This window comes from Cyprinodon tularosa, unplaced genomic scaffold (genome assembly GCF_016077235.1).
Source record: "Cyprinodon tularosa strain WSP-4 unplaced genomic scaffold, ASM1607723v1 ctg371, whole genome shotgun sequence".
Taxonomy (NCBI): domain Eukaryota; kingdom Metazoa; phylum Chordata; class Actinopteri; order Cyprinodontiformes; family Cyprinodontidae; genus Cyprinodon; species Cyprinodon tularosa.
The window spans coordinates 112,978-136,462 of NW_024039087.1; the positions used below are offsets into that span (position 1 = coordinate 112,978).

A 23,485-nucleotide genomic window follows, 5' to 3' on the forward strand; every position below is an offset into this window, starting at 1 on the left:
GTATGCATCATTTATTGAAATCTGGTTTTATTGGGCAAACTATTGACTAATGCATAAAAAAAAACAACTAGGGCTGCAAATAATGATTATTTTGCAATTTAATTCATGTTTAAAGGTGTTTTTTTATTTTTATTAATTAATCATATAGCCAAAGGTCCCTTAAAGAAGATTTTATGAAATTAAACCAGGTAAAACTAAAACTTTTGCACCTGAACAGTTCTGGATAGAACAAATTGACAGATGAAAAAAAAAAAAATATATATATATATATATATATATATATTTTTTTTTAAACAATCTTTGTATAATTACTGCTTGATGTCAGTTGCTCTATAAGCTAAAGGCATGTTTTAGACTATCTATAGTCCAGTTAACAATTGATTAGTAAAGTAGTTGAAACGATTGTTCCTATTGTTTCAGCCCTAACAAACATCTCTGCATGAGCAGTAAGACTAGAGAAGTACAAGAGACAGTGAATCATTGTTTTTAATATTTCATATCTGCTAATTATGTGTCTGCATATCTTTACTGTACATTATTCTCAATTACCGGTACTCCAATAATGCATCTATTGCAGATAACAGTTAAAACTGTGGATAACAAAAACTGAGAATTAACTTGATGCTTTCAATCTAACAGCATGAATACAGTTTATAATTCTAACCATAACAAAAACACAGATGTTACACACTGTTTAAACATAAAAAAGAAGACCAAAGTTCACAATATTAGCATGAGAACAGCAAGAGTCTCTGATGAAGCCAAAGAAAAACACTGGTTTTCCAGAGTGATTCTTGAACAGGCCGAGCTGGCTTCATGGGGAGGTCCTCGCCGCCTCTGAAGGATGAAACTCTGTGGATGGAGGCAGGGGCTGTGGAACTCCACTCATATGCTGTCCAGTTTCTTCAACACATACGGGGCTGTGAACACAAGAAGCATAAAATGTAAGATCATGAGCTGAGCAGGAGAAAATGCAGCAGAGAGACTCCATCCATCCAACATTAAGGAAAGATATTGTTTGTAAAACAATGCTACCCTGGATTTTGTTTTTTTTTCCTTTGCCTTGAGATGGTGACTGGTATTCAAAGACACCAAGGTTTTAGAAACAAAAAGGTTTCTAAGCTGCAAAGCTTTTGTGTCGTATTGCTCCTACTATTAAGGTCATTTTAATGAGAAACCAGAAAAATGGCTGGAGAAATAAAAAAGGAAGTTTTACCACTTGTGTACAGCAATGAGTTACTGCACCTTGCTGGTCAGCTGGCTGAAAGAAGGCTACGATCATTTCCCTTTGCTTATAAGGAAAATACATTTATTGGGTTTAGCCATTAATGCCTATTATGAATGGAGATATGCTTTATAACACAATCCCATGGCTAATATGGCGCTGGAATAAAAAAAAAATGAAATTATGATGCAAAGGATTTTATATAATGGTAATAAAAATGTGTTAAGAAAACACTATGTTGCAGATTTGATATCTAGACGATATAAACGATTCTGAATGGTTTGAATGTCAAAAGATTTCTTGTAAATTCATATAATCTGTAAGTTTAAAGGTCGTGTTTTTCTGATTTTCTCCTGACTCCTTTTTCTTCTGAGTTCTTAAAATTTAAGTTTTAGATGTTTTCTGTGCTAATATTAAATCCACAAAGCTGCGGTTTCAGTGGATGTTTTTAGAAAGTGAAATAGACGATCCCCAATGTCATTTAATTATGTACTTACTGACTCTGAGCAGAGCGACGTAAATAAGGAAATTCCGTAACGATGAGATGACATCTTCTCGCATTTTCTTCTTCATCTCCTCTGGGTCCATTTTAGGCCCGAGTCCTTCAAGTTTGAACATTTTTGCCTTGATGTTCCTCAGATGTGTTTTCCCGTTTAAAATTTCACCTTCTTCTGTCTTCACATGGAGGAAATCAAAGCGGAAATGCGTAACAGGAAAGGGCAGTGAGTGCTACGGGGCGCACTTAGGGACAAACTGCACGAAAGCGACACATCTTCTTTCTTCTTCTTCTTCTTATGAGATTTTATGGCGGTTGGCAGACTTGTGAATTGTGCATTACCGCCACCAACTGATATGGAGTAAAGCAAGAAAACAGGAAACGATTCACCCCCCCCCCCCCCCAAAAAAAAAAAACCTGTGTAACTTAAACCAACATAATACTAAATCACATTTGCCCATATAATTTTAATTTACTCTAGGTCATCGTAATTCTGCCAGTTTCTGATGGTCCCATCGGTCCTCCCATCATGCTTCCAACCATCTCCCAGTTCAAATCTTTAATGTCCAGATATTTTTCTGCAGCCTTCACTATTATTTTGATTTTTTCAGTTTTTTTTTTGTTGTCTGTGCAGTACAATTAATCACTTCTACCATGAAAAGAACAAAATTTGTCTTTTTAACAATTAGTGAGTCTTCATCAATTTTTGGAGATTTCTCTAGAGGTTTGGAATTTGCTGTGTGTTGAACTGTAGGTTTGGGTTTTTCTGACTGAGATGGGATCCTTTTTGCAGCTTCAGCGTAGGTTATTCCGAGCTCAAATTTCATTTTTTTAATTTCCTCAGACCTTTTGCTTGCTTCACAGCCGCGATAAGCAGCAGTATGTTCTCCACCACAATTACAGCATTTTATTTTAGCTTCTTTTCCACATTTTCCGTACTCATGTTCTCCTGCACACCTTCCACACCTCTGTTTCCCTTTACAAACTGCTGCAATGTGACCGAATTTTTGGCATTTGAAACATCTCAATGGTGGAGGATTGTAGATTTTGACATTATAGCTTATGTAACCGATGAATACTTTGCTTGGTAATTGCTCTTCTTCGAATTTAATTAACACCGATAAACTGTCAGATCTTTCTCCGTTTCTTGTTGTTTTTAACCGTTTTACTTCTTTTACTTTTGCACCGCTTATGTTTTCCAGAATCTCTTTTTCAGAAATTTTTAGAGGAACTCCTCCAATGACTCCCCTGCTGATCTTTTTGTTCTCCATTAAGCTGCACTGAACTCTTAGACACATCTTCTTTTTCTTCTATATGAGATTATATAGGCGGTTGGCACGCAACGAAATGGGGCAATACCGCCACCACCTGGTATGGAGTGTGGATCTGAATGGTTACTATCAGTTATACTGTACCAAACAAAACCAAAATAAGATTCAGTCCTCTCAATTATATTGATTAATCTAAGATAATGAAAAACAGTTATATAACACTTATCTCTTGAGTTCTTTCTAAGGATTTCTATAAAAATAAAGTGTATTTTCTCTTTTTTAAGATTTTGAACCAATTCCCTTCTTTTTCTTTCATACTTCTTACAGTGTACCATAACATGATCAATTGTTTCTTGTTGCTCACAGTATTCACACATACCGGTGTTATGTTGACCTATTTTGAATAAAGTACTGTTTAATCCTGTATGCCCAAATCTAAGTCTTGACATACTCTTTTTCTCATTGCTTTTGCCACCTTTCCTTCAGTCTCTTTTTAATGACGCTGTTTGTTTCCATCTTACTAATTTTAACTGACAGATCAATGGATTCTCTTGTTGTAGCCTCCTTTGCAGCCTTATCTGCCATTTAATTTCCTTTAACTCCCCTTTGTGCTGCTGAAAGCGACACATGTGCAGAAAGGAACAGATTAAACAAAACGTGTAGATTTTGAACAAGATTTGTTGAGACCCTTTTGAATTTTGTCATCCAGGATTTATTTTTTTCTGAGAAATGCTAAAAATGTAATCTTTAAAAGTGGAATCACTTTTCTATGGTATTATGTGTCATGGTAGTGATTTCCAAGGTGCTGTATTATGTAATAAAGTTGAATAAAATGCTGTATGGAAAAATATGTTAGGGTTATTTCTATCATTTAAATATGTGCTTGTTGAAGCCTAATAATACCTGCCTGTTATGTGTTAAGGACAGTTCTTCAATCAGGATAAAAAGTTATGATATTCATTATGTACGTAAGAAAGATTTGGGAATTAAATGAGAGCACAGACGAGTGGATAATTCTCAACAGCGCTTCTCTGTCACTGCATTCATAATCTACTTGCACTAGAACGCTGTAATATCTTGATATGGCTGGAGCTAGTGATGTCACTGCATTATGTATGATGCGATAATGTGGCATAGGTAGATAGATAGATAGATAGATAGATAGATAGATAGATAGATAGATAGATAGATAGATAGATAGATAGATAGATAGATAGATAGATAGATAGATAGATAGATAGATAGATAGATAGATAGATAGATAGATGATCTATGAATGGATGGATGGTTGATGGATGGATGATCTGTGGATGGATGGATGGATGGATGGATGGATGGATGGATGGATGGATGGATGATGAATGGATATTTGATCGATGGATGGATGATGAATTAATTAATTTTTGTTTAGTATCTGGTTGCAACCCAGCTTATTGCAAAGCTTTTATAACTGACTAAGGTTAATCGGCTGACTCTGTAGGCTTGTGATGATTCTCTTGCAATAAATGTATTTTGTTGTCCTTAAGCTGCTGTAATTTATTTAAAGGTAGCCTATAGAATTTTTTGGAAGCCCAGCATGCTTCCTCTGCTGGGCTGGTGTCTTTAGAAGTCATTTCAATTAATCCACATAAAGTCCTTTTGTCACAGTGCCACGTAATCTGAGTATAGCACTGTAGCCACACAATTGTTTTTAGACATCTTCAGATGAAACAATGATGATTATAGCCACACATCCCAATTATAATCTAATTAAACATGTCTTTAAATTTACTAATAATCTGGAAATTATATTCCAGGAAGATTTATGGAGCTATCTTTTTTTTTAAATGAAGTCATAAAAGGAAGTAGTGAGGTGTTTCCTCTAAAAGACATTCCGATCTTCTTAATCATACAAAGTCATTATATCATTGACTCAACTTTTTAGAATCCTGTGAATCCATACTAATTTGACAGAAAGTAACCTCTTGAGTTTATAGTTAAAAAAGAAAAACATATCTAATGTTCCTTCTCGGTAGCAAATTTAGTAACCGCCCCCAAACTAAAACAAGAGGTCAAGTTTAACATTCATGAAAAAGGTGCGTGGCTTTTCATAAGCTCTGTATAGTTGGCTCCTGCTGCATTTTGACAAATTCTGAAACCATTAAAAGAATCTCACAATTTTTTTGAATCTCCTTGAACTGATTATATTCAACTGGTAACTTTTAATTTTCGTTTTTCATCTGATCAAATTCAGTAAGAAAAAAAAAAAAACGAATTTTCTTGAAATAGGCTACCGCATAACTTCATAGTCCAACCAAGCTGGATGAATAATAATTTAATCATATAATGACTGTTTACATTATTACAAGTTCTGAAGCATGAAAGTGTGAAGGAATAAAAAAATAAACTAAAAACATTTTCAGTGAAGGAGGGGCGCGGGTTCTCCGGACAGAAAGGGATGGAGGCAGGGAGGAGAGACGCTGATCAGAGGGAGGGGGTGGGTTATTTCTGAGCACAGGGCCGCGGATTAAAGCCCAGAGAGTCGCTGCGCGATGACAGCATCCAGGATACAGCCAGCACCACCACCACCATCCTCTGCTCCGGCCGGACGCCGCTGATTTCTCCCATCCCATCACCGAACCCCCCCCCCTCCCTGTTTGGGATTCTCCGGATCACCGATCTTTTTTGGGGAGGAGGGGGGGATTAAACCCCCCTCCAGACTCCCCGGTCCGTCCGTCTGTGTCGTCTTCAGACCACGAGGTGAGTCTTCTCGGTATTTCCCGGTGTTTTTGTCTGACCGAGAGGTGCGCACGGCTGGACGTGACGCACCGGCGGCACCGATCGCTCCCAATCCTGCCGGTTCCTTTCAACCTGGATCAAATGGATTATTTAGCTGACGGTCACTTCCACACCACCCGATGTTTCACAGCGTGAAGAGAGATTTAAATCCGATTAAGATTAAAAAAGAAAAACGTGGCAACGAAACACTGACCATTTTTTCCCCTTTCTTTGTTCAGCCCACATTGCGCCCACCTGTCTAAGTTAGTGTTTGGTTAAAACATTGATTATCATAACATCATTATTAAGAATGTATGTGTCAGTTTCTCGCATCTCATTCTAATTACAAGCTAAATATGATATATTTATGTCAAATGTGTGTTTAAATCAGCATATTTGCCAACACATGGCTGGAAACCCACAGTCTGCGCAGTGAAATTATCCGATTGGAAACGCACGGACTAAATCCTACCGGATCATTCAATGTGTGTGTTTGGGAGGGAAGGTGGGAGGGAGGGATGTCAGGATCGGGGTTGTAAAACGTTGTGAATGGGCGTAGGCGATGTAGCTTCAGCCACGATAGAGCGTCGGTCCCTTTCTTTTCTCTCCTTATTTACTCCTATCTCTGCGCCATCCGCTCACATTTTTCCTCCTTGCGCATCATAACTAGACCGGAACGATTACTGTTCTGGGGCCCGCATTTAATGCGTGACATGATACAATGTAAGCGCTCACAGCGGTTCTACAGCCGCTCTTTGTGAATACACACTCCTGCTCTTTAAAAACAAAACCAGTAACAAAAAAAAAAAAACAAACCAAAAAAAAAAAAAAAAAAAAAAAACTGTTAGAACCATGTGGTATTTTGCTTCTGCATGGTGTTAGGTGTGTGTGTGTGCGCCCTCACTGCTGCAGGCTTTGTGCGCTGTGACTGAGGAATGTGCGCTACACGCAGCATGTGATGGGAGGTCATTGTGCCAGAGGAAAATCACGACGGGCAGAACTTGCACATCAGGACAGACTTGATGCTTTCACGGCAGCGTTTATGGCTCAGCCAACGAGTGCTGACTCTGTCCCAGTTTTTGCAGCCAGCCAACCCCCCCCCCCCCCCCCCCCCCTCCCCACGCCTCTCATGTCTGCAGGCCAGACTGAAGCAGGGATGGTGATTGCTGCCCCAGCCTGCATAGAGGTAGAACAGCCTGATAAATACTCAGTATTTCTTAATATTTCAGGAGCTTGTCATAATTTGAAGTAATTCATTGATTTAAGTAATTCAGGGTTAGATTGTTCTGGCTACATTATGTAAACTAGAGCTGGGTGATTTCTGTTGGGGGGGGGGGGGGGGGGGGGTGGGGGGGGGGGGGGAAGGGGGATATGACCTCGTTGATGTTGCAGCCTCATTTTGATTGCTGAATTGACTGGCAGCAGAGCCACAATGTAGGCCAACTATGTCTATGACATTATGGGAAGATAAAAGACTAGCTTTGATTTTTATTGTGAGCAAATTGGCAAAAAGCTACCAGATCATATCCTTCCAAGACAAACATGAGTAATTTTTTTTACATTAAAACCCCAATTATTGTTCTGTCTACCTAATGATAAAAAAAATACTAAAATAAAGGTAGATCTATAAAAGCATTTAAGAGTTAATTTATTCAGTAATTTACTTAAAAAATGCATAAATTTATTCAATTTAATGTATTTATTTTGACGACTATGACACTGATAATTAGATTTAGCTTGCCACAAAATTTGAACATTAAATAAGAGCAATAGTTTTTTTTTTTAAAGGATTTCTAAGACAGACATGAGATGCTGTGGCCTAAAATCATGTGAATAGTGTCTGACTTGAAGGTCTTCCACCAGATAGTCATTAAAAAACCCTCTTTAGGAGAGAAAGCCACAAAATGTGATTGCTAATGAAGCTGGCTTTAAACAGACTGCCATATTCAAGCATATTTAGGGATGGTTGAGTTCAAGAAAAACACAAATTTACAAGGGTCTACTTTATCTGGATGCTCTTATATATTGCTTATAGCAATTCTGATATCAATTACATAAATATCAGGGGCATTAGCAACATTTTAGAGGGGGGTTGGAAATGCTGCTAATAGAAGCCTTTAATCTGACAGAACACTTGTATGATAAAAACATTAAGAACTTTTTTTTTTACAATACCATTAAGTTATCATATGCTCTTTTATCATTGTTATTAGTATTGTTGCAACTAAAATTTAAGGGAGTTGTTAATTGGATCTTTAGGATCACCAGCAATGCAATATTCCAATGAGTCAATTTCTAAAGTCATAAAAACAAAGTTTGTGTGTCCTTTCAGAAAATATTTGGTCTTGCAGACAATAACTTGAAGTTACCGATAAAATGCTTCTTTTAGAAATTACCCTTGCGTTTTTATACTGTAAGTAAAGTGAAAAAGCCCCAAAGGGCTTAAACTGCTCCAGGTAAACTCAGTGACCCACATATGTTATTCTCCTAAAGATAAGCCGTTATTGTGGAGTTTTTGAAGAACCGCAGACTTATAGGAAATTGGTACAGAATCCTAAAATGAAGGCAGACACTCTAGCCTTACTGCATCCAAAGGCCTTGCTCAGACATCAAGATCTTTCGGCATCTGTTTACATGTCTCTCCCGCAAACACAAAGAACAACAACACAGATCTGTAATGATATGCGTCACATTGTTTAATGGTTTGCTAGAAACATACTAGCTGATAAAAGAGGAAATGAATCGAGTGGAGTACAGCGAGTTCCCTATCTTTATTAGGTCAAGGGAAGGAGCTTATTGGTTATACAAAAGAAAAACAGTGTGGTTGGAAGACAATAATCAAGGAAATAAGCAGGAAAGCACCATAAAGCAACAGTTACAATTTATTTACAATTGGATAAAAGGTTCATAAAATAATCAAAACTTACTGTATATGAAAATGTTTGGTAAAAGGCTAAACATGCTCTTTTAATAAAGATAATAGCTTTTAGGATTTTTTACAGCAACAACTTAGCTGAAAAATGCATGAAAAACAAAACACAGCGTAGGACTCATCCTACTAACCCATGACTGTCACATTCCATGGTAGTTTGAACTGATAAACGAATTGATCTGTCTTCTGGAGCTGTTAATTCAAAAACAACTTTAAAATCTTTTTATTATGATCTGAGTTTCTAAGTTCAAACAAAACACTCTCTTTTGTTGGTCTATCCATTGTTTTCCACTTGTCTGATATCAGGTACAGGCTAACAGATCCATGAATGAAACCCATATTGCCCTTTCTAAAAAAAAAAAAAAATAGAGAGAATATTTAAAGCCTTGCAAATGTTGTTTTTCGAATTTCATCATTGAAATTTGGAAATGAAATAAATAATTCAAAAAAATCAATGTGAAATTTGGCACATTTGTTTTCAGTTACTCAGGGTGAGTAAACTATGGAACTATATTCCATCTACAAATAAAAATACACATTTTTTGTCTGTATTTAGTCGCTTTGCAGATCTACAATAACATTTTTTTTTTTTTTTTGGCAAAATAGCTGTGAATGTGATTTGATAAAAAGGTCTATGGAGATGGATTTCAAACCTTATGACAGACTTTCAATCAGAATTTGGCTGCCAGGCGGTTCTGTCTGTATGTTAATGTTTGATCTGATGTGTGAACGTTTGCTGTTGTCTTGAGAGTTTTGCGGTTCTAAGCTAAATGGGTCCATTATGGGCAATGAAGGCCCACTTTTCACCTTCTGTTAAAGTTGGTTAAATATGCTCCATCCTTTTTCCAAGATCAAGTAAATAACATTTGTTTTTCTTTTACACATAATGTTTAACAGAACTTTAAGCACAGAAGATGCTGTTTACGGCTCTATCAAACATGGCATATGGAAAATGCTTCCAGGACACTGATATGTCTATGCTCCGCCCCTCAAGGCTGCTATTGTTTAAAAGTATAGACTCAGTAGTAGTAGCCTCTTTTATAAACACTTCATGCAAAGTTAGATTTAAAAACTGCCCCATGACATAGTTGATGATATACAGCGTATATAATGTCACAGCGAAATGCTCCATCACAGTCAGGAGTCCTACAGTTGAAATCAATACTTTTATTTGACCAGATTTCCTTTTATGAAGTTAAAAACATCCTAGGAAGAATTTTGGCACATTTTGCTAAGTTGCGCTAAAACGGGATCTCTTCACAAGGATTCCCATTATTATTTTTGTTAATTTTATAAGAAAAAAATAAATAAGGAGAGGCAAAAAAGTGTATTTCTTTTCTGTATTTTATTTAAACGCATATAAATGTGGCATAATAACACCTGTGATAATGGTTCCATTGAAAACACGTTTTACCTTGATAATTATACCAAAGGTTGCATGTAGACCTGGTGATTGTGGAGGTATTCCTGATTTTTTTTATTTGAGTGTTTTTTTAGATAGAGATTGCCTAAGAAAACCCTCTGGACTTGGGTTAACAGGCTTACTGTTTTTTGATATCAATTTCCTAGATGCTACCCCCCATCCGATTTTCCCAGCAAGGATGTTGTGTTCAGGTTTATGTTGCATACACGGTCCCATCCATCCATACATTTTCCGTCATCCCTGTTGGGGTCACCTGTCATGGGCGAGAGGTGGGGTTCACCCAGCACAGGTCGCCAGTCCATCACAGGGCAGCACAAAGACAAACAACCATTCACGTACACACTCACACCTTATGACAATTTAAAGAAGCCATTTAACCTAACAGTCATGTTTTTGGACTGTGGGAGGAAGCCATAGTACCCAGAGAGAACCCATGAATGCACAGGGAGAACGTGCAAACTCCATGCAGAAAGACCCCGGGCCGGGAATTGAACCTAGAAACTTCTTGCTGCATGGCAGCAGTGCTACTCACTGCTACACTGTGTAGCCTTCCACCATGCCATGAATACTTTTATTAATTCTGTATGAATCTATACTACAGAGCACCTGGAATGTCTTTTAGTATTATTGATCAAATCCGATCAGCTAATAATCTATTATTCTAAACCATCAATGCAAACATGTCAACTGGAAGTACTGTATATTAACTTTTTTGTCATTTCATTACATATACACCTAACTTAACATAAGTGGCATTTATATTTTGGTTCTGCATACCACTCAGAAAAGCATTAACCTTTTACAGAGATAAAAACCCTAAATGAAAAGCAGAAAATAGGAGTTCCTCCTTCCATTTTCTCTGCTCCTTTCTTGTTACACTTATGAAATTTGAAACAGTTCAGCTGCTTCACATAAATTCAAACCCCCCAATGCACCTCAAGCGATACACATATTCACACTTATTTTCCGCCAACTGTGCTGCTTTTGGACTCAATGTTCCCAAAAGTCTGTGTTCAACCTTATTGGCAACTACTGGGAGCTTAAATGAAATGCTGAATTGCTGAGGCAACCCCTGCTGCTACAGGCCTGAGCCTCCTGCAGAGCAGCTGTGTGTCCGATGTGTTGTGTTAAACCAGGAAGGCAGTTTATATGTGTGCTTTTTTGTTTGATTTGTTAGACCTGAGACTGATCGTACAGCATTGGTGCAGTCAGGAAGTTTAAAATCTGATTTCAAAGGTCAGGACTTTGTTTTCGTTTTAAGTTAAAGGAGACGAAGAATAGATTATACTCTGGGGTTTCCACCATCCAGTGTCTTAAATAAACCTTAATTTCTCTGAAGTTTCGTCAAAAGTTTGAAGTTTTTCTCTATTTTCATTTAAAGTTAAATTGAGTAGAACAAGTAAAAATATTTGACTTGGGGGTTTGACTTATTTGCTGCTTTCTATAGTAATATAGCCCAACGTTACCCAATGATTCTGGGTAAATTAAGCCTATTGCTTCTTTTTTGATCCATTCTTATTTCTGTGTGTTCATGCCCTCCTAACTCTGGTTTTCACATGTAAACAAACAATTTCATGTTCATATAGTTACAATGCCAAATGTCAAATATAATGGTGTATTTCCTGAAGAATTTGTAAAGCATTCCCTTTACTCCCCGTTTGGGACTGTTGACTTTAACCGCTAAAGTAAGGATGATAAATTATTTTCTGCAAGTGGATAGTACTTAGAAGAATAAAACAATGACCTATCATCACAAGAAGAAAAGGACAAGTAAATTAATTAAAATCTTTGATCGCTAAATTTATAGAGCAAAGTCTTTCCATGTCAGGTACAAACACACACAAGATCGATAGAGTATGGCTGCTGTGTTTAAAGGGATAGTACACCCAAAACATGATTAGCCTTCATTTTCTACTCACCCCTATGCTGAACAACACTCTGGAGTACTTTTTTGATATCTCAAATGCATCTGGAGATCTGGGAGGCTTCTTGCTGTCTGCTGACATTCAAATAATGGAGGTCTGTGGTGCCCGAGACAGAAAGGTCCATAAAAGTCCACAAAAAACGTGTCAATATTTCTCCATACTGCTCGTCCAATGTATTCCAAGTGTCCTGAGTGGGTAGCATCCAGAATTTACTCGAAACAAAGTCATTTAGGATGTTTTTAGAGCATAAACGGTAGTGTATAGGATTTCCTATAAAAAATTCTGGATGCTACCCACTCAGGACACTTGGAATACATTGGACGAGCAGTATGGAGGAATATTGACACGTTTTTTGTGGACTTTTATGGACCTTTCTGTCTCGGGCACATAGACCTCCATTATTTGAATGTCAGCAGACAGTAAGAAGCCTCCCAGATCTCCAGATGCCTTTGAGATATCAAAAAAGTACTCCAGAGTGTTGTTCAGCATGGGGGTGAGTAGAAAATGAAGGCTAATCATGTTTTGGGTGTACTATTCCTTTAAGTCCATGCTTAAATGAATTTATCTTATTTAATGTCTAATCAAGCAACACTCTGACTGTCATATGTTGTCCTGTGAACACACTCTGAAACGGCTTTGTGTTAGGATGACAGATAAAAGAACAAAATCCTTTCAAAATAAAATTATTTATTTTAAAAATTATTTAAAAATGTGTCATTGATGGACTGGCGCCCTGTCTAGGGTGTACCCTGCCTCTCGCCCATTGACTGCTGGAGATAGGCACCAGCACCCCTCGCGACCCCACTCAGGATAAGCGTGCTAGAAAACAGATGGATGGATGGATGGATGGATGGATGGATGGATGGATGGATGGATGGATGGATGGATGGATGGTTAATTGATATTGATCATAAGCTATTGCTTTGTGTCAATCCAACACTGCTTTGTTTTCTTTAGTTTAGTCAATGTTTTATGAGTAATATCTAAAGTCATTTAGCATATAACAATAAAGAGAAAAAATATTTAAAATATTGGGCTGAAAAATGAAAAAGAAATAGTTATTATTGTTCAAAATTAAATTCAAAAATTTTTTGAAGCATCAAAAAAAGAGATTGCAGAAACATTGCAGTTTTGCACTGCAAATAAGTGTTTTCTTTAGGGCTGAAACAATTAATCTGATTTGTCGTGAATAATCGATTATTGAAATAATCATCAACCAATTTAGATTAATCTGTAGTATAGAGACTCTAAAGCATGCTTTTAGCTGACAGAGCAACCAACTTAGAGCAGTAACTACCAAAATAGTAAAAAGAATATATAAATATTTTGCAATTAAAGGTATAGTGGAGGATGTTCTTTTTCTAGGTGAATCATCAAAATAAGCGGTCCTCCTAGTTGTCAATCATTTTGATGATATATGTACATAAAGCCGTCCTACGTGCTCGCCCCCATTTTCACTTATAGGTGGTAAGTCTTACATAGTGGAAAAACTGCAAATCTTCTTATTGAAAGTAAGATTGTATGAGCGATATAAGTAGCAACTTTTAAACAGAGCGTCCACAAGGAGCAAGGGGCTCCTGCATGATCTTGTATGCGTTTAATAGGCGTTCCCTCTCAGGAGCGGGTACAGAGTTGTGCATGTGCATTTTTTCCGTAAAAGTGGAGAGGAACACTTTTCAAAAATTTGCGAAAATCCTCCACTAGAACTTTAAGACAGAAAAAATATTTTTCATTTGTCAATATGCCCTATTCAAAAAAGTTTTAGTTTCACCTTGTTTAATTTACCAAAAAGTCTTCTTTAAAAAGCCTTTTGCTATCCAATTATTAATCAATTAAGTGAAGAAATAGTCGACTGATTAATTGATTTGCAAAATAACCGTTTGTTGTAGCCATAATTTTCTTGCATTTCATTGTTTTAAGCTCAATTTCTTTTATTAAAGTAAATGGATTTGAGCGATTATTGAGGTTGGTCAGGTTATAGGAGCTGTTTTCAAACCTTTTTCGTCGACTTCATGCCCTAATTATATTTCCAAAGACCATGTCCACGCCGGCCGTTCTGGTCCGCTGTGGCCAAGAACGACCCAGCAGCACTAATTGGTATAAGAAGAGTTTTCTGTTTGACTGGCTTTACAGAAACTTGGCATTTACTACCACCTCTATATCTCCTCAAGAGAGAGTTGAGTTACTTCTGTGAAGTGCATGTGTGCTCATACTGGGGGCTGGATCCCAGACTGCTTTGCCAGAGACAGAGACACATTGTGTGGGGAAATGAGCTGTAAGTCGAGGGGGTTGGTTGTCTCAGGGAAAACACAGAAACAGGCGGATTGAAACAAGCTGAAAGTCACAGTTTTATCCTTTGTCTGAAGTTACAGGCAGAGCGACTCGAGGAGTCTGATGTAAAGATTAACGAGCTGCATGCTTTGGGACGATGAGTCCTGACTATGGAGGACAGCATTAAGATTCACTGCTGATTCCAGCAAGGAGGTGACTCATCATCTGCGTTTAAGATACACAGATAAACATGTCAGGTTTGAAATTTGAGAGTGCTATATCTTAACTGGAAACCAAAAAAGTCCTTTTCTTCTGTTTCAGAGGACAACATGACCACATTTTTATTGTTTATTTAGTGACCAGCTGTAGATTTATTAGTTTCTGCTGACAAGCTTTGTTTGTTCGCAGATGTTGGAGCAGTCCTCCCTTCAATGATCCCCTTTCTTTCCTCCAGTCCTCCTTTGTCTCTCACTGCAAAAACTTTTGTTTTCTTCCCTCAGAATCTCCTGCAGTTTCGCTCTCTTGATTCTTTGCCCCTGCCCTTTTCACCCTCTTGAAATTTCTCCCCCCCTTTTTCTTTCTCCCTCAATATCCGGCCCCTTTTCTCTTTTTGGTTCCCCTTACTAATTCCCCTTTCCCCTTCCCTCAGCCCCTCTACAGTCTCCACCTCTCCAATGCTTTTCTCCTTCTTCAAGCCACTGTCCTTGTTGCCTGTCTTGGCAGAGGGGCAAAAGTAGGCGGTCTGAGGTTGAACTAGCTGCATTAGGTCCATGCATTATTCATGTACTCTGCTCTCTGTGCGCCTTGGTCCTGCATTGGCTTTTAGTGGGACACATGGGCCCCATGAAGAAGATGATGTGGTCCTGATAAAAGGGCTGCACAGATGAAGCTATCACTTTCTCACTTTTATTAAAATTTGACATCTAAACTTTCCCCAGATTTAGTTTTTTCCCCAAATCAGGGGCTGTTCTGAGGATTCAGCCACATCTACTCTGATGCTCACATGAGAGATTTGTCTTGTTTCCCTTTTGACCAAGCTCTTCCTCTGCCTGGCAGCTTTTATCTCTCCCTTCTCCATATTTATTTATTTTTTTTGGCTTTTCAGAGCACTCCCAGTAAAAACGTTTAACTCTAACTGGGATGTATGAAAATTTAATTTAAGCATCTAGACTTTGAAGGATGAAGCGCATTGTCTCCATATTGCATGCTAAAAAAAAAAAAGACAGAGAGGAGGGTGAAGGAGAGAAGAGAAAGCAAGAGAAGCCTTAGGGACTTAGAGGAGGGGCCTCCTGGAAAACCACAGCCACATAGCTGCTTTGGGCTCACATCTGCTCTGGCTTGACATACTTTGCATTTCATGATTAAAAATATCACCAACTGCAGTTAGGCTTTTTACTTATGAATAGAATTCAAATTTAAGTCAGAAACACCTTGTCTAGGCCCGAATATAAGCTTGGACATGTACTCCATTAATAGATTTTGACAGGTTTCCCTGACAGCCTTGTTTTCGCTCTGCACAGGTGGCGGCTCCAGATTAAGATTAGGCCCCAATGATTGCAAAGACCCGTCTCCACCGTTTTTCAGCCAACCCTGGAGCGGTCACAGAGCTGATGTCTGACAGGACAAGGGGACATGCTTGTTTTGGAGCCCTGAAGAGGAAAGCCACATCTCAGTGAGTGATGCTTTCAATATCTTCTAATTAAAATGACTCATTGTTTCAATTACTGAATTATGTTGACAAACCAGGAGCTTATGAGAGAATGTATGTGGTTAGATTGCCCAAAACACATATCATAACCTTCGGACTGCTCTGGTATTTTTTTTTTTTTAACTCACCAGGTAACAAGTTACTTTGGTAAAGCTGGCAGCTTTGGAGAACAAAAGCAGTAAGGCTATTGGTGAAGTGCATGTGCATAAGAAAAGGTCCACCGTTGCAGCTACTGCTGCTGCTCCACAGAGACTGATATTTGAGACGTCTACCTGACTCTGCAAGGACAGAGAAGGTTAGAGAGCAGTAAGGAGAAAATCAAAGACCGAAGGGGGAGAACGGCGGCGTAAATTACAGGCTTTGCCAATGATCATTGCATCTTAAAACAAAAAAAAACACACATCTGGATGGTATCTTTGACAAGTATTGGTACTCATAGAAAATGTTCACGTTAAAATGCCTTGGTTTGGATTTTAATGATGATAATTAAGTAAAAGGAAAAGGTTACAAGGTTTTCAAATCCTTGAAAACCTTGTAACCTGCTGTTTTTCTTCCTCAGTATAGGATGATACCCCTAGATGACAAATTAGATAACAGTCCACCCATGTGTTAAGTTCTGGAGAGGTGTGTTAAATACAAAAAAACCCCATAAAACTACTCACCTAGTCATAATGGACTACACAATATATGCATGGTATAAAGTAATGCAGAAGTTTAAAATGCGGTTAGGTTTTAAAACAATATTATAAACTTTGAACATAACTATAACAATAATGTGTTACAGTAATGTAACAAAACCTGGCTACCCACAAGGACACATGTAAGAGGTCATTGTAACTGTGGAGGAACTGCTGATATCTGTACCTCAGCTGATATAATCTAAGGGCAACAATTAGTTGTGCACCTCACACATCTGGCCTGTATGGAATAGTGGCAAGCTGAAAACCTAGGAAGTGTAAAATGAAATTAGATCAAATTAGATCAGAGCTGAATCTCTGAGCCAACATTCTAAACAACATACGTATGGAATACAAAAAAATACTGTGGGGGTGTTTTACTATAGACCCTGAAGCCAGATATAGGACAGTCATTAAAGAAAACGTTTTAGAAGCTGCAAAACAATAGAGATGTGGGTGTCTAGAACAGGTGACTTCAACCCCAGTCTCAAGGACCAAGACACATTTAGAAGGTGCAGGACATAGAGGAATGGGACTGAAAAACCATGGTCTTGAAGTTTATCTTAGAGGAGAAGAAAAACAATCCCAGAATACGAACTACCAGGAAATAATTTAGAGATTTATTAGACAGTTTGTAGCCTTTAGAAAAGTGGCCTTGTAGAGGAGGACAGCTGTAGATCATAGAAGGCTGCTGAGGAAAGAGGGCAAAAGCAGGGAGAGGCTGCAGCTGGTCGGGGATAGCTATAGAGGCTACCTTTGGAGGATCAAAGGAGGATGGCGGTAGATTGAATATGTCAGCCAGGCAGACAGAGCGCCAGAGTAGAGGAGATGCGGCAGCTGGCTAGTGTCTGTGCTGGAGGTGGGACGGCTCAAAAGACCTTCAAGGGCTAAATTAAAACGTCTTTTCTAAAAGCCACTCCCAAACCTCTTAAGAGCATTACGCACTCAGTCCTTTGTCAAAATATATTTTTTTATATTCCATTTTGATGGAAGAAAAGCTTGTTTCTGATGTCTCCTTCATGGAGGTCACACCCACGTATAGTTCTTGATTGGATTTTGTGATGCAAATGTAAACAAAAGTTCAGATTTTTCAATTTCTGTGAAAATGCTTAAATTCACACCATAGCTCAGGTGCGAATGTACTTTAAGATACGAGGCGTTCTGATTCTGCTACGCAAATTGTTGAAAAATATCAAAATAAAAATACAGAATTTAGTCTTAGCTCACTCGATAAAGCGTGAAGATATTCCAGCTGAACATTTAAATATGTTCAATAAAGTTAGAAAATCTGTAAGTTTTAATTATGAGCCAGAAATTACTCTTTGAACAGCTGTATGCAAAGCAGATGTTCTTATTTTGTGAATCTTGTCTGATTGAAAGAGACTCAAGTGTCAGTAATTATTCTTGGTTCCATCTGGTCATTCACTCTCAGTCCTCCTCATCCACATCAATCTGCCTCAATCCGGATAAGCAGGAGGTGCTAAAGTGACACCCTGACCTGTTCAGGCCCGTGGCCTACAAGGGCATTTAATCCTCTTATAAGACAGGACTACTACTGCTAACACAGAGAGAAAGGTTACACAGCACTGGCCTACAACAAGTGAGATGAGCTTAAACCTTGCTGTAAGGCACACGACAGCACTCCTTTGCATCAACTATTGACCGCTCAGCAGAATGAACTCTCCTTAGAACTCAAAGTAATTCCAGTAAAGTGCCTCAAGCTTTTGTCTTTGATTGAAAAAGGCATCTTTTAAAAAGCAATGAACAAGAATGGCAGACCACCAGAAAGTTGTTTTACATTTTTCAAGATCTTAATGACAGTCTTGGCATCCACAAGTTGGCCACACAGCTGATCAAAAACGCCAATTTATTCTGTTGAACGTTTCAGGGGCAAATCCATCATCATTAGCTGCATTTATCAGGTCTGGGTTGAGAATTTGGCCATAGGATTCTTGTTTTATTTCATGCATTGAATTAAAAACATCAGCAATAAGCAGATTGAAAGAAAATGGGCACAATATATTGCTGCGAAGGTAAAGAAAAAATGAGACATGTTCTTTTAAAGAAAGTTAAAATCTCAAGTGTGTTTTGTTTGCAGTTCATGATTGCAAAATAGTTTAAGCTTTGTCAAACTGGACTCTATTGTCCTTCTGGAGATCCTTCATTGGATTTAGCTTTAAACTTTGACTAGTCCATTCTAACACATTAATCTTTAATCTAAATTAAACTAGCTCTGATTGCATAACTGGGGTCATTGTTGTGCTGAAGGTTAACGTCTGGCCAAGTGAAACATTCTCCTACAGCCTATGACAGGCCACAGATCAGACCATTCCTCCGTAAAGGTCGTATTTGTGGAGGGGTTGACCAGTAGTTGTTTGCTTCTCCTCCCTAAACTTTACATTTTTGCATCTCCTACAGAAATACTGCTGGCAGCTTGCAGCTTTTTTAATTGTTGGTCTTTTATAAGTTCTATCCATCTTAAGTCAGTGGGCGCTTCTAGACATACAGGGGCCAGTGCACCAATAGAACTGCTCTTTGCCCTTTTTATAGAAGAGACACCAAAGCTGATTGGTCCCTTAGACCAATTTAGTTTAATTTTACTCTAACAACAATTTAACTTTGGAACTGTGCATGTTAAACTTTTGTTCTCTGTCCCCTTAAAAAATAGAAATAAAAAGCCTTGTTTGACTATTGAAGGTAATTGGTTAAGTTTAATTGCAGATATCAGGATATATGCACACCACACTTTTGTGATTTTCATTTGTAAATTAAAAGGGGAACCAAACATCTGTTCCTTTAACCCTTTATAGGGAAAGTTAGCGTTTTTGATCACTTGCATACCCCTTACAAATGGAGTCCCCCCAACACTCAGTGAGGTCTAGAAGCACAAGATCTATACCCAGCCATTCTGTAAAGATACTGCTACATGGCTGTACATCTGATTTTGGCATTTGACTAATTAGATGAGGCCTTTAATGATATATTACCAACCGTAAATTGAGCTGGGGAAAAAAGTTAACAAGTCAAGATAAAAAGGTAAAAAGCTAACTGAAAAATAAAAATATAAAGTTCAAAAGTTAATAAGCCTTGTTAACAATTATATTTAGGTTTATAAACTAAAAAACGTAAGTGCCAGTATCAGCATTAATGCCTCTAAGGTTATGTTTGAGCAAAAAAATGTGTTTCTTTCACTCTCAGTGTTTTTCATGAATTTCTTATAGAAGCACTTTTGTTATTTTTCTTAATATATTCGGGCAAGTTGGCATTTCTTATTACATTGACATTCATTTTTGCCATCAAAATCTTCATATTTGTTTTAACGTTACGAAGATAATAAGGTCTTGTCCTGGATTCCAATAACACTATTAGCTTGAAATTTGGATTTTCTAAGTATTTCACTGAGCCCTATAAAGGGTTAAACTCTGCCTAATGTCATACTTTGTGCTGGTTTGTAATATAAAATCATAATAAAATCCACTTAGGATTATGGTTTTAATGAAGTAAAATGATAAAAGTGTTTTAATTGACTGGAAATCTCACTTAGCAGCTCTTAAAGTTTTGCTTTCTAACGCAGAATAAGCATAAACATTCATAGTGAAGCTTTTTTTGTACTTTAAACAAAACATTTTAAAGAATTGTTTGACTTCTCTGTTGCTATGTTTCAAATGGCTGACAGGAGAAAAAAGTAGGAAGGAGAAGAAGTCGACTTTTAGACTGAAGTCAGCACTGCCCAGCTCTGCCTCCCTAAGGGCCAAACTGAGCCTCCACATCATTCATGATGTCACCACAGATTCCCACTTCAAAAGGCCAGCTAAGCAAAAAAATGCACAGCTGCTGCTTGTAGCAACAATGCATTTCGGCCTATGGGCCGGATCTATCAAAGGTTTGCGTGTATTAAAACGTGAGCTATTTCACTGCGCACGCTAAAAAATGTACAAACTGATCTATCAACAGCGTGCTAAAAGCATTTGGTCTTTAAAACGTGCTAAATAGCGCCTCTGATCCATTTAGTACTTTTTCTGCAATGAATATGCAATATGGGGCGTTTACACGCTAAAGTGCGTCTTGTGGGAGGAGAACATGTAAATATATTAATTTAGCACTCGCAAAGTGATTTATCAAACTTGAACGCAATTTTGCTAACGGTATCTGACTCTATATTTAACACGTTTCAAAAGAAGGTGCAAATGGTCTGTATGCGTAATTGCGCACACATGGCAGCGGTTATTGTCGCAAGAAGGAGACATGGAAATAAAGCAAGGAGACGCAGAGAACGCATTTTTTCACTCCGTGTGAATATTTTTGCAATGAACGAGGAAACGATCATCAAAACATATCGTTTATCCAGCATATTGCCATTTTGGAGCTGTTGGGGGAACTCCGAATGGATTTGGAGCCAGCCACAAGGAGGACCCACGCAATACCAGATATCACAAAACTCCTTGCAACATTGCACTTTTTTGCATCTGGGTCATTCCAGCGTACGGTTGCAGCGAAAGCTGGGATCTCCCAATCTCGTTTTTTCAGAAGTGCTGTCCGACGGGGTCGGGGTTCTCCCCCTGCGCCTGTGGAGCAACATGCCAATGCTGCGGGGATCTCATCCACAGTCACAGGCCAATACAAAACACCTGGGTTTTTTTTGGTTTTTTTTTACTGCAGGACATACCACCTTAGGGAATAAAGGTTGCCAATTTATAAATATATATATATATATATATATATATATATATATATATATATATATATATATATATATATATATATATATATATATATATATATATATATATATATATATATATATATTTACTTATTTATTTATTTTGTTGGGGGTCACTGTAAGATTTAAATTTCTTAATGCACTAGTTTGTACAGACTACAAACTACTTTGCCGCAAACCACAAAACGCGCAAAACCATCATTTAAATAGGGCGTCTCCAACAGTTTTGCACCTTCCACCAGTTACGCAATCGCTCTTGTTAAATCACCCGCAAACCATGGTTCAGCCCCTCGCGCAAAATTCCAGTTTGCGAGCGCAAATTACTGCACGCAAAATTGGATCTTGATAAATCCGGCCCTGTGTGTTAAAACCTTCATTGTAAATCCTCCTATTGTGCAATAGTGGGGCTGCTGTTGATCTAGTCATATGCTGTTGATCATGCTGACTAAGCCCCCCCCCCTGCTCTCCTATCCAGACCTTTTTTTTTTGTGCTGTTTTCCATTCCTGAATCTGTTTATTCATTGCTTTCCAGCCAGACAACATGTGCTGCATATAAAAGAGAATGAAAAATGGGAATGGAAGTGGAGCACAATCCAGGCACTGATTACTCAATCCAAAAAACAGACAGAACAAAGCCCCTAGGAAGGAATCTAATTTATTTGATCCTTCCAAGATACTTTCATCCTTTTCTCACTTGTGTTTTGCTTCGTTGTCATTTCTGCAACTCTCAAGTGCCTCTTTCCCTCTGTTCTGTTTTGTTTCAGATAAATGGAGGAGAATGAGCGATGTAGGAGCAGGTCTCCGGCTCGGAGGACCAGTCGGGTGCAGCAGGTGGTGGGAACCATAATACGGCGTACTCGGGAGTCCCTGAGCAGGTAAAGATGAACATGAGGTGCAGGAGTGTGATTAACACCTATTAAAGTTGAGAAGAGTCTAGAAAAAAATTGTCAAAAAACAACAAAAAAGTTGGGAATAAAATGTTTCATGGGGCGTCATCTTAGATAAAAAAACAACAACAACATTTCATCCCAAGTGTCTGACGGTAAATAAAATTAGTTTCATGTGAAATTTGGGGAGGTTTGAATTGCAGATTATGGCAAAATTATATATATATAGGGTAAGAAAATAGTTCAATAACAACACAACTGCTGCTTCTTTTACAGGATTTAAGAGGGCAAGTGTGATCAAAATAAAACAAAAATGATGCTCTTAAATTAACCTGTCAGAGTTTGGTTATGGTTTTTGAGGACCCAAATGCAGAGGCAGGGAGGCATACAGTAGGTAAGTTTCTTGAAGCTTTAATTGAATGACCACAAACAATTGAGACAGGAATCCAAAAATCCAACTTAAAATGTAACACAAACCAGAACCATGAAGACATAAGGGAAAACAATCATGAGGAGCCAGGGTAAGACGAGTAAAGACGAGGAACCAGCACTGAGGAACTGTATTTATGTATTTATTTATGGGAGACTGAACAAAGAGAGGACTAACGAGCTGATTGGGAGCAGGTGTGAAGAGAGGAGTCTAGAAAGGAGCTATGGAAAAGGAGACCAACACAAGAGGGGAACAGAGGCCAACAAATAAAACCCTAAGAACTCAAATATATCCAGAAAACACAAAAAATAGGAATTAAACCAATAAAACATGGAGCAAAGTAAAACCAAATACTCAAAAGAAAACTTAACAGAACCAACACCATGACACTATCATGATGAAATGTGATAACTTTAGTAGAAAGTAGATTTTTAGCTATTATGGGGTCTTTGTGTGACACAGTGCTAAGCAGGAAAGACAAAAAAAGACCTTTAAGAATGAATTTGTGAATTGATCAATGAAGGATTCTTAGGTCAAATAAAATCAATTCAAAAGCATTGATTTCACAGAGAGAAAGTATATTATTTAAAAGTGAAAAAACATACAGAGCAATGGATGTCTCAGCAATTTCATAGCTGCTGGTGATGCTATCTGCAGCAGTTACTGGTAAGTGGAGAGGTACACGAAGCAGACAATAATGCATGCAAACTTTTGCTAAAGCACTATTTAGTAAAACGAACCAACATAGATGATGCATAAAACA

The 23,485-nt window shown here is 37.9% G+C and overlaps 2 protein-coding genes across 5 annotated transcripts in view; one reads left to right on the top strand and one right to left on the bottom strand.

The window, feature by feature from the left end:
- Positions 1-461: 461 nt before the first annotated feature.
- tomm5 (translocase of outer mitochondrial membrane 5 homolog (yeast)) lies at positions 462-1,939 on the bottom strand. The gene is made up of 2 exons (XM_038296520.1): positions 1,723-1,939; positions 462-920 (listed from the first exon to the last, which is right to left on the bottom strand). The coding sequence occupies exons 1-2, from the start codon at positions 1,841-1,843 to the stop codon at positions 886-888; spliced, it is 156 nt and encodes a 51-aa protein (XP_038152448.1). The 5' UTR covers positions 1,844-1,939; the 3' UTR covers positions 462-885.
- A 3,519-nt stretch (positions 1,940-5,458) lies between these two features.
- frmpd1b (FERM and PDZ domain containing 1b) overlaps positions 5,459-23,485 on the top strand; it is a 38,241-nt gene continuing 20,214 nt past the window's right edge. Inside the window, exons 1-3 of one of the 4 annotated variants that reach the window (XM_038296545.1) lie at positions 5,459-5,731; positions 15,821-15,972; positions 22,170-22,280. In XM_038296545.1, coding sequence (XP_038152473.1) covers positions 22,174-22,280 — 107 coding nt within the window. In that variant the 5' untranslated portion in view covers positions 5,459-5,731; positions 15,821-15,972; positions 22,170-22,173. Of the gene's footprint in view, positions 5,732-14,396; positions 14,514-15,820; positions 15,973-22,169; positions 22,281-23,485 lie in introns of those variants that run through there. The other 3 variants (XM_038296549.1, XM_038296546.1, XM_038296547.1) reach the window with 3 other exon arrangements.

What these genes read in the sequence shown, in the direction of transcription:
- tomm5 (XM_038296520.1), bottom strand. Translation starts at nt 1,843, where the DNA reads ATGTTCAAACTTGAAGGACTCGGGCCTAAAATGGACCCAGAGGAGATG. An exon ending in CGTCGCTCTGCTCAGAGTCA is followed by an intron (nt 921 to 1,722) that starts GTAAGTACATAA and finishes TTGTGTTCACAG; the next exon opens with CCCCGTATGTGTTGAAGAAA.